General features: G+C 40.1%; 3 protein-coding genes across 3 annotated transcripts in view; 2 read left to right on the top strand and 1 right to left on the bottom strand.

Moving 5' to 3' along the window:
• Window positions 1–10,998, bottom strand: part of LOC119482112 (prostaglandin D2 receptor 2-like) — a 158,728-nt gene that overhangs the window by 93,345 nt on the left and 54,385 nt on the right. The window lies entirely within an intron of this gene.
• Window positions 542–3,573, top strand: LOC119482137. The gene is made up of 5 exons (XM_037759557.1): window positions 542–921; window positions 1,076–1,777; window positions 2,501–2,626; window positions 2,713–2,756; window positions 2,863–3,573. The coding sequence occupies exons 1-5, from the start codon at window positions 867–869 to the stop codon at window positions 2,980–2,982; spliced, it is 1,047 nt and encodes a 348-aa protein (XP_037615485.1). The 5' UTR covers window positions 542–866; the 3' UTR covers window positions 2,983–3,573.
• Window positions 6,395–9,091, top strand: LOC119482146. The gene is made up of 5 exons (XM_037759567.1): window positions 6,395–6,398; window positions 6,554–7,258; window positions 8,018–8,143; window positions 8,230–8,273; window positions 8,380–9,091. Exons 1-5 carry the CDS (start codon window positions 6,395–6,397, stop codon window positions 8,497–8,499), a joined length of 999 nt encoding a protein of 332 aa, XP_037615495.1. The 3' UTR covers window positions 8,500–9,091.

Genomic DNA, 10,998 nt, shown 5'->3' with positions numbered 1-10,998 from the left:
CACATGTTGTAGAAAGCGAGTGCAGAGCTTTGATGTCCCTCCTACTCTTGATGGAAATCGAATAGATACAGTATAGCATTATAAGTACAGTAACACTTCATTTAACAGGTCCGCAAATTTCAAGGAAATTAGGTGATAATTAGCAAGTAACCTATTTGAAATTTGAAATTACTGCCAAATTACCCCAATATTATATAACATGAATATCAGTAATACAAATACTAATACTGGTAATACTATTAACGTAAATTCTCGGAACATTGTAGTGTGAAATAGGCACTAGTGCATGTGAGTCCCAGTGTGTGCCCTACGAGCTAGACAATCGCCACCGCTCCGCACTGGGCTCATATGGTTGGGCGCTACGGCGGCTCAGTGGTCGCCATGTTGAGAGCCCTGTGGAGGCAATCCCTCAATCATGGATATGCTCTGAATTTGGAATTCAGCACCTTTCATAATAATAATAATACAAATAAGATCTAAGCTCATAGGCAGGTGATTTAAAGTCTTTTAAACTTCAGTTCAGAAAGATTATCTGAAACCACATAGGGATAGATATTTAGATATTCAGAGTCAGCACTTCAGGATGATGCATCAACTCGGTCTATAGATATTCTTCATCTTTATAAATACACATTACTATTACTGATGCTTTTTATTGGCAGGTGAATTATCAGACCTGCATGTGACTGTATATGTTCTGTATGTGAACCACAACTTGGCTCTATAAATGGCAGTAAACATGTGATCAGGTTTCCTGAATAGGACATACAGTGTCACATCAGGTCGGCCAATCAAACGCAGTCTTGTCTCTGATGAGTGGAAAAAGGATCTAGGTTTGTTTCACTTAACACAGCAATTTGAACACGATGGCATCTCTAAAGTTTGTCTTCTATCTCACATGTTTTCTCTTGGGGAAAATGGGTGAGTTGTGTTTTTGTGACTGCAGTTTCTATCTTTTCTTTAGCAACTCTTCATGGAAATGCTTCTAAATATATATATTTTGTCATAATTATGCTGAATTCCGTCAGATTTAATTATTAACTGTGTATTTGTTTCGTCTCTCATTTCACTTCAGCTCATGTGACCGGTCTGAATTTTTCTGTTCGTCAACAGAGAGGTTTTGTATCAGCTAATGTTGGAAACAGTGTGACTTTGCAATGTTTCTGTGAAGGTAGTGAGGCAGGATGGCTTTACTGGTACAAGCAAACACTGGGACAGAAACCACGGCTGATCTCTTCGTCATATACGCATGATACAAGAGTCACTTTTTATCATGAATTCAAGAACAATCCACGCTTCACAGTGGATAAGGAAAACAGTAACAATCACTTGACAATTTTTGATTTGTGCATATCAGACTCAGCTATTTACTACTGCGGAGCTAGAGTGTCAGCTATCTTCCATTTTGCGGAGGGCACTTTAGTCAGCGTACAGGGTTCAGGTCTGAACGTCCCAACTTTGGTCCAACATTCATCATCTGAGACCGTCCAGCCAGGAGGCTCTGTGACTCTGAACTGTACAGTACACACTGGGACCTGTGATGGAGAACACAGTGTTTACTGGTTCAGAAACTCTGAAAAATCTCATCCAGGACTCATCTACACCCATGGAGGCAGGAATGATCAGTGTGAGAAGAAACCCAACACACAAACACACACCTGTGTCTACAACCTGCCAATGAACAGCCTGAACCGGTCTCATGCTGGGACCTACTACTGTGCTGTTGCCTCATGTGGACACATACTGTTTGGAAATGGGACCAAGCTGGACTTTAAAGGTGAGTAACATTCTAGCTCTAGTATAGTTATGTATGGTTACTTTCCAATCAAACTAAACATGAACACCAGGGGTGGGGGAAAAGATCATTCACTTATGTATCGCGATTTCTTTTGTTAAGATTTTGAACTAGATTTTTTTAATGACAGAACCGGTGGAGGGTCCGCATGGATACGACCTGCACCCTCACATTTTAAATCCAACGTGGTAAACTCCACTTTGGGTTTCAAACATTGCAGAAAAAGCAGAGCTAGACATCATGACTAAAGCTGCATGCTAAATGTTGTAGTATTGCGGTAACGTGCGGTCAAGCCAGTCGTCACTCTCATGTTCAAATTAGCCGACGCTACAACTGTAGGGCACCCATATACTGACATTTATGTTAAATGCATTCAAACGGCCCCGATGGAAAAATAAATTAATAAACAATGACAATGACTGATATATCTGATTATATACATGCTGAAAATCAAACATTTTTACAGTATCAATCTAGAGATTCTCCAAAGTAAAAGTCCCTAGAAGTGTATGATTCAACCTTTTGTCATGGTCTAGTGTTAAAAAAGTTAACAAAAATCACAATAAATCATAATATGGAATCGCAATACATATCGAATCGGCACCCAAGTATCATGATAGTATGGAATCGGTAGATAGGTGCATCGTCCCAGCTCTAATGAACACAGCGATAAAAGCTCTGTTTCTGGTGTCTGACTCTCTATAGATGAGGAAGCCTCTCTTGTCTTGGTGTATTTCTTGAGTGGAGCTTTGGCATTCACCACCATCCTGGTTGTAATACTGGCTCTCTCAGTGTACAAGGTGAACAAGAGAAACAGCTGCCAATGTGCAGGTAAGTGGTACCGTTTGTATCTGATAGCTTGTACTCACTAAATATAACTTTTGAATAAACAATCATTTTCTGTGTTTCACATCCAGAGTCTCGAGCAAGATTATCAGCTCCCTCCACAGAAAATGCAGAGGTGACATTTATCTTAATAATCCACCTTTTTATTTCACAACAACCAATTGTTTTGTGAATATTTCAATTTTGATGTCCTAATCTACTTCTACATATTGTGTTACCAGGGTTACAGAGACGCAGACAGCCTTCATTATGCTGCTTTAAGTGTCAACCTGCCCAACAGATCACGGAGACCGAGGAACAACACCAATGATGAATGCGTGTACTCCAGTGTAAAGCAATAGATCTGGACAGGTTTCATTTCTACTTTTATAATAAAACTGGATTTAGTCGTATTTCAAGGTAAATTTTGAGATGTATGTGTATATCTTCCTTGTGCTCTGCAGTCAAAAGTTGCAGCTCAGTGGGCCTAGGAATTCTGTTCATATTTACATCTCACGGTTTACGCCCGATGCCAACATTCAGTGCCAATGCAGGAAGAAGTGTGCACGTTATGTAGTGAGGCGGAGAGTATGGTGTGCGTCTAGGCTACAGTAGTGCATCAGATTTTTGTGCACAAGACCGGAGTTCACATCTAATCACAGACATAATTCTATTAACTGTCCCCAAAGTCCGTACTGAACTGGGGAAAAGGGCATTTAAGTATACGCTTCTTCCTCTTCTTCGAATCAGTTACAAATTGACCTGAATCTCTGAGAGCTGTTCTCACTGAATGTCTTTAAAGTACTTCTAAAAGACTTGGAAGCGAGCACATCTGGCTGTAGATGTTTTGAATGCTGATGAATGTTTTTCGATACCTTATGATTCTGTAATTTGCTCTTTGTCTTCGTTTTAAATTGTTATGTTTGTTTTATGTCTGCAACCTTGTAACTGTGCTGCTGCCTATCGACACGTGAAAAAGAGATTTTTAATCTCAATGAGTCTTTACTTCTGGTTGAATAAAGGTTAAATAAAATAAAATAATATGAAGACTTGTTGGTAATATTGTCCTTTTTTAATCAATCCACAAGCTTTCCTTAACCTCTTTTTATGTTTTGCATAACCAGGATCTTTCCTTAATATTAATCACACCATAGTTTCCATGCACATATAGAGTATTGTAGAAAGCGAGTGCAAAGCTTTGATGTCCCTCCTACTCTTAATGGAAATCTAATAGATACAGTATATCATTATAAGTACGGTAACACTTCATTTTACAGGTCCGCAAATTTCAAGGAAATCAGGTGATAATTAGCAAGTAAACTATTTGAAATTTGAAATTACTGCCAAATTACCCCAATATTATATAACATGAATACCAGTAATACAAATACTAATACTGGTAATACTATAAATGGAAATTCTCGGAACATTACTTAGTTGAAATACTATTTAGAGTACTACTAAAAATAATGGATAGAATATACTAGTTGCATACACATTTTGAAACATCAGAACATCACAAACTGACATTTAAAAATGACCATTATCAATATTATTGTTATTAATATTTAAGGTGCTAAATTAAATATTCAGAGCATTAATATAGCAGCAAACAACTATGTGCTGTGTAAAGATATGGAGGAGTAAAGTCTACCTGAGCAGAGAATGAAGTCGCTCTCCCCCTGTGTGTGTTGTAATCCGAGCTTGTTTACATAGCCGGTTCGGCCGTTAGGTCTGCACGATTAATCAAATATACACTCACCAGCCACTTTATTAGGCACACCTGTTCAATTGCTTGTTAAGACAAATAGCTAATTAGCCAATCACATGGCAGCAACTCAATGCATTTAGGCATCTAGACGTGGTGAAGACGACTTGCTGAAGTTCAAATCGAGCATCAGAATGGGGAAGAAAGGGGATTTAAGTGACTTTGAACGTGGCATGGTTGTTGGTGCCAGACGGGCTGGTCTGAGTATTTAAAAAAAACTGCTGATCTACTGGGATTTTCACGCACAACCATCTCTAGGGTTTACAGAGAATGGTCCGAAAAAGAGAAAATATCCAGTGAGCGGCAATTGTGTGGACGAAAATGCCTTGTTGATGTCAGAGGTCAGAGGAGAATGGGCAGAGTGGTTGGAGATGATAGAAAGGCAACGGTAACTCAAATAACCACTCGTTACAACCAAGGTATGCAGAATACCATCTCTGAACGCACAACATGTCGAACCTTGAAGCAGATGGGCTCCAACAGCAGAAGACCACACCGGGAGCCACTCCTGTCAGCTAAGAACAGGAAACTGAGGCAATAATTCGCACAGGCTCACCAAAATTGGACAATAGAAGATTGGAAAAACATTGCCTGGTCTGATGAGTCTGGATTTCAGCTGCGACATTCAGATGGTAGGGTCAGAATTTGGCGTAAACAACATGAAAGCATGGATCCATCCTGCCTTGTATCAACGGTTCATGCCTGTGGTGGTGGTGGTGTAATGGTGTGGGGGATATTTTCTTGGCACACTGTGGGCCCCTTAGTACCAATTGAGCATTGTTTAATCGCCATGGCCTACCTGAGTATTGTTGCTGACCATGTCCATCCCCCTATGACCACAGTGTACCAATCTTCTGATGGCTACTTCCAGCAGGATAATGCACCATGTCACAAAGCTCAAATCATCTCAAACTGGTTTCTTCAACATGACAATGAGTTCACTGTACTCCAATGGCCTCCACAGTCACCAGATCTCAATCCAATAGAGCACCTTTGGGATGTGGAACGGGAGATTTGCATCATGGATGTGCAGTCGACAAATCTGCAGCAACTGCGTGATGCTATAATGTCAATATGGACCAAAATCTCTGAGGAATGTTTCCAACACCTTGTTGAATCTACGCTACAAAGAATTAAGGCAGTTCTGAAGGCAAAAGGGGGTCCAACCCGGTACTAGCAAGGTGTACCTAATAAAGTGGCCGGAGAGTGTATATCGCGATTGAAAATCTTGTAGTGTGAAATAGGCACTAGTGCATGTGAGTCCCACTGTGTGTGCCCCACGAGCTAGCTAATTGCCACCGCTCTGCACTTGACTCTTATGGTTGGGCGCTACGCTTCCACGATAACCCACAGCGTCTTGGTGGAAGCATAGCGCCCAACCTCTGGTTCCCCCCCAGGTTAACACTGTCAGCACTGTTGCCGTTGTTTACACTCTTAGTGCTGGCGGCGGCTCAGTCGTCGCCATCTGAATAGCCACGTGGAGGCAATCCCTCAGTCATACTGTACATATGCTCTGAATTTGAATTCAGCACCTTTCGTAGTAATAATAATAATAAAAATAAGATCTAAGCTCATAGGCAGGTGATTTAAAGTCTTTTAAACTTTAGTTCAGAAAGATTATCTAAAATCACATAGGGATAGATATTTAGATATTCAGAGTCAGCACTTCAGGACGATGCATCAACTCGGTCTTTAGATATTCTTCATTTTTATAAATACACATTACTATTACTGATGCTTTTTATTGGCAGATAAATGATCAGACCTGCATGTGACTGTATATGTACTGTATGTGAACCAAAACTTGGCTCTATAAATGGCAGTAAACATGTGATCAGGTTTCCTGAATAGGACATACAGTGTCACATCAGGTCGGCCAATCAAACACAGTCTTGTCTCTGAAGAGTGGAGAAAGGATCTAGGTTTGTTTCACTCAACACAGCAATTTGAACACGATGGCATCTCTAAAGTTTGTCTTCTATCTCACATGTTTGCTCTTGGGGAAAATGGGTGAGTTGTGTTTTTGTGACTGCAGTTTCTATCTTTTCTTTAGCAACTTTTCATGGAAATGCTTCTAAATATATATTTTTATGTAATAATTATGCTGAATTCCATCAGATTAAATTATTAACTGTGTATTTGTTTTGTCTCTCATTTCACTTCAGCTCATGTGACTGGTCTGAATATTTCTGTTCGTCAACAGAGAGGTTTTGTATCAGCTAATGTTAGAAACATTGTGACATTGCAATGTTTCTATGAAGGTAGTGAGCCAGCAGCATGGCTTTACTGGTTCATGCAAACACCAGGACAGAAACCACGGCTCATCTCTTCCTCGCATGTGTATAATACAAGAGTCACTTTTTATCATGAATTCAAGAACAATCCACGTTTCACACTGGATAGGGAAAACAATAACAATCATTTGACAATTTTTGATTTGTGCATTTCAGACTCAGCTATTTACTACTGCGCAGCTAGTGCGTCAGCTCTCTTGTATTTTGCGGAGGGCACTTTAGTCAGTGTGCAGGGTTCAGGTCTGAACATCACAGCTTTGGTCCAGCAGTCAGCATCTGAGACCGTCCAGCCAGGAGGCTCTGTGACTCTGAGCTGTACAGTACACACTGGGACCTGTGATGGACAACACAGTGTTTACTGGTACAGAAACTCTGAAGAATCTCATCCAAGACTCATCTACACCCATGGAGGCAGGGATGATCAGTGTGAGAAGAAACCCAACAATAAAACACACACCTGTGTCTACAACCTGCCCATAAAGAGCCTGAACCGGTCTCATGCTGGGACCTACTACTGTGCTGTTGCCTCATGTGGACATATACTGTTTGGAGACGGGACCAAGCTGGACTTTAAAGGTGAGTAACATTCTAGCTCTAGTATACTTATTTATGGTTACTTTCCAATCAAACTAAACATGAACACCAGGGGTGGGGGAAAAGATCAATTCACTTATGTATCGCGATTTCTTTTTTTACAATTTCGAACTAGATTTTTTTAATGCCAGAACCGGCGGAGGGTCCGCATGGATACGACCTGCACCCTCACATTTTAAATCCAACGTGGTAAACTCCACTTTGGGTTTCAAACATTGCAGAAAAAGCAGAGCTAGACCTCATGATTAAAGCTGCATGCTAACTCTGTCACGGACAGGAAATGTTATTGTATTACGGTAACATGCGGTCAAGCCAGCCATCACTCTCATGTTCAAATTAGCCGACGCTACAACTGTAGGGCACCCATATACTGACATTTATGTTAAATGCATTCAAACGGCCCCGATGGAAAAATAAATTAATAAACAATGACAATGACTGATATATCTGACTTCAGGACATCTCTGACTACATACATGCTGAAAATCAAACATTTTTACTCAATCAATTTAGAGATTATCCGAAGTAAAAGTCCCTAGAAGTGTATGATTCAACCTTTTGTCATGGTCTAGTGTTAAAAAAGTTAACAAAAATCACAATAAATCATAATATGGAATCGCAATACATATCGAATCGGCACCCAAGTATCATGATAGTATGGAATCGGGAGATAGGTGAATCGTCCCAGCTCTAATGAACACAGCGATAAAAGCTCTGTTTCTGGTGTCTGACTCTCTATAGATGAGGAAGCCTCTCTTGTCTTGGTGTATTTCTTGAGTGGAGCTTTGGCATTCACCACCATCCTGGTTGTAATACTGGCTCTCTCAGTGTACAAGGTGAACAAGAGAAACAGCTGCCAATGTGCAGGTAAGTTGTACCGTTTGTATCTGATAGCTTGTAGTCACTAAATATAACTTTTGAATAAACAATCATTTTCTGTGTTTCACATCCAGAGTCTCACGGAAGATTATCAGCTCCCTCCACAGAAAATGCAGAGGTGACATTTATCTTCATAATCCACCTTTTTATTGCACAACAACCAGTTGTTTTGTGAATATTTCAATTTTGATATCCTAATCCACTTCTACATATTGTGTTACCAGGGTTACAGAGACGCAGACAGCCTCCATTATGCTGCTTTAAGTGTCAACCTGCCCAACAGATCACGGAGACCGAGGAACAACACCAATGATGAATGCGTGTACTCCAGTGTAAAGCAATAGATCTGGACAGGTTTTATTTATACTTTTATAATAAAACTGGATTTAGTCGTATTTCAAGGTAGATTTTGAGATATATGTGTATATCTTCCTTGTGCTCTGCAGTCAAAAGTTGCAGCTCAGTGTGCCTAGGATTTCTGTTCATATTTACATCTCACGGTTTACACCCGATGCCAACATTCAGTGCCAATGCAGGAAGAAATGTGGACTTCAGTAGTGAGGCGGAGAGTAACGTGTGCGTGTACAGCATTGCATCAGATTTTTGTGCACAAGACCGGAGTTCACATCTAATCACAGACATAATTCTATTAACTGTCCCCAAAGTCCGTACTGAACTGGGGAAAAGGGCATTTAAGTATACGCTTCTTCCTCTTCTTCGAATCAGTTACAAATTGACATGAATCTTTGAGAGCTGGTCTCACTGAATGTCTTTAAAGTACTTCTAAAAGACTTGGAAGCGAGCACATCTGGCTGTAGATGTTTTGAATGCTGATGAATGTTTTTTCGATACCTTATGATTCTGTAATTTGCTCTTTGTCTTCGTTTTAAATTGTTATGTTTGTTTTATGTCTGCAACCTTGTAACTGTGCTGCTGCCTATCGACACTCGTGAAAAAGAGATTTTTAATCTCAATGAGTCTTTACTTCTGGTTGAATAAAGGTTAAATAAAATAAAATAATATGAAGACTTGTTGGTAATATTGTCCTTTTTTAATCAATCCACAAGCTTTCCTTAACCTCTTTTTATGTTTTGCATAACCAGGATCTTTCCTTAATATTAATCACACCATAGTTTCCATGCACATATAGAGTATTGTAGAAAGCTAGTGCAGAGCTTTGATGTCCCTCCTACTCTTGATGGAAATCGAATAGATACAGTATAGCATTATAAGTACGGTAACACTTCATTTTACAGGTCCGCAAATTTCAAGGAAATCAGGTGATAATTAGCAAGTAAACTATTTGAAATTTGAAATTACTGCCAAATTACCCCAATATTATATAACACGAATACCAGTAATACAAATACTAATACTGGTAATACTATAAATGGAAATTCTCGGAACATTACTTAGTTGAAATACTATTTAGAGTACTACTAAAAATAATGGATAGAATATACTAGTTGCATACACATTTTGAAACATCAGAACATCACAAACTGACATTTAAAAATGACCATTATCAATATTATTGTTATTAATATTTAAGGTGCTAAATTAAATATTCAGAGCATTAATATAGCAGCAAACAACTATGTGCTGTGTAAAGATATGGAGGAGTAAAGTCTACCTGAGCAGAGAATGAAGTCGCTCTCCCCCTGTGTGTGTTGTAATCCGAGCTTGTTTACATAGCCGGTTCGGCCGTTAGGTCTGCACGATTAATCAAATATACACTCACCAGCCACTTTATTAGGCACACCTGTTCAATTGCTTGTTAAGACAAATAGCTAATTAGCCAATCACATGGCAGCAACTCAATGCATTTAGGCATCTAGACGTGGTGAAGACGACTTGCTGAAGTTCAAATCGAGCATCAGAATGGGGAAGAAAGGGGATTTAAGTGACTTTGAACGTGGCATGGTTGTTGGTGCCAGACGGGCTGGTCTGAGTATTTAAAAAAAACTGCTGATCTACTGGGATTTTCACGCACAACCATCTCTAGGGTTTACAGAGAATGGTCCGAAAAAGAGAAAATATCCAGTGAGCGGCAATTGTGTGGACGAAAATGCCTTGTTGATGTCAGAGGTCAGAGGAGAATGGGCAGAGTGGTTGGAGATGATAGAAAGGCAACGGTAACTCAAATAACCACTCGTTACAACCAAGGTATGCAGAATACCATCTCTGAACGCACAACATGTCGAACCTTGAAGCAGATGGGCTCCAACAGCAGAAGACCACACCGGGAGCCACTCCTGTCAGCTAAGAACAGGAAACTGAGGCAATAATTCGCACAGGCTCACCAAAATTGGACAATAGAAGATTGGAAAAACATTGCCTGGTCTGATGAGTCTGGATTTCAGCTGCGACATTCAGATGGTAGGGTCAGAATTTGGCGTAAACAACATGAAAGCATGGATCCATCCTGCCTTGTATCAACGGTTCATGCCTGTGGTGGTGGTGGTGTAATGGTGTGGGGGATATTTTCTTGGCACACTGTGGGCCCCTTAGTACCAATTGAGCATTGTTTAATCGCCATGGCCTACCTGAGTATTGTTGCTGACCATGTCCATCCCCCTATGACCACAGTGTACCAATCTTCTGATGGCTACTTCCAGCAGGATAATGCACCATGTCACAAAGCTCAAATCATCTCAAACTGGTTTCTTCAACATGACAATGAGTTCACTGTACTCCAATGGCCTCCACAGTCACCAGATCTCAATCCAATAGAGCACCTTTAGGATGTGGAACGGGAGATTTGCATCATGGATGTGCAGTCGACAAATCTGCAGCAACTGCGTGATGCTATAATGTCAATATGGACCAAAATCTCTGAGGAA

This window comes from Sebastes umbrosus, chromosome 22 (genome assembly GCF_015220745.1).
Source record: "Sebastes umbrosus isolate fSebUmb1 chromosome 22, fSebUmb1.pri, whole genome shotgun sequence".
In the NCBI taxonomy this organism is placed as follows: Eukaryota; Metazoa; Chordata; class Actinopteri; order Perciformes; family Sebastidae; genus Sebastes; species Sebastes umbrosus.
This window is presented reverse-complemented; position numbering and strand designations above follow the sequence as displayed.

Excerpts from the sequence above, each read along its gene's own strand:
- LOC119482146 (XM_037759567.1), top strand. Across the intron at positions 7,259-8,017 it reads GACCAAGCTGGACTTTAAAG|ATGAGGAAGCCTCTCTTGTC; the intron begins GTGAGTAACATT and ends GACTCTCTATAG. Across the intron at positions 8,144-8,229 it reads AAACAGCTGCCAATGTGCAG|AGTCTCACGGAAGATTATCA; the intron begins GTAAGTTGTACC and ends TTTCACATCCAG.
- LOC119482137 (XM_037759557.1), top strand. The coding sequence starts at position 867 with ATGGCATCTCTAAAGTTTGTCTTCTATCTCACATGTTTTCTCTTGGGG. Across the intron at positions 1,778-2,500 it reads GACCAAGCTGGACTTTAAAG|ATGAGGAAGCCTCTCTTGTC; the intron begins GTGAGTAACATT and ends GACTCTCTATAG. Across the intron at positions 2,627-2,712 it reads AAACAGCTGCCAATGTGCAG|AGTCTCGAGCAAGATTATCA; the intron begins GTAAGTGGTACC and ends TTTCACATCCAG.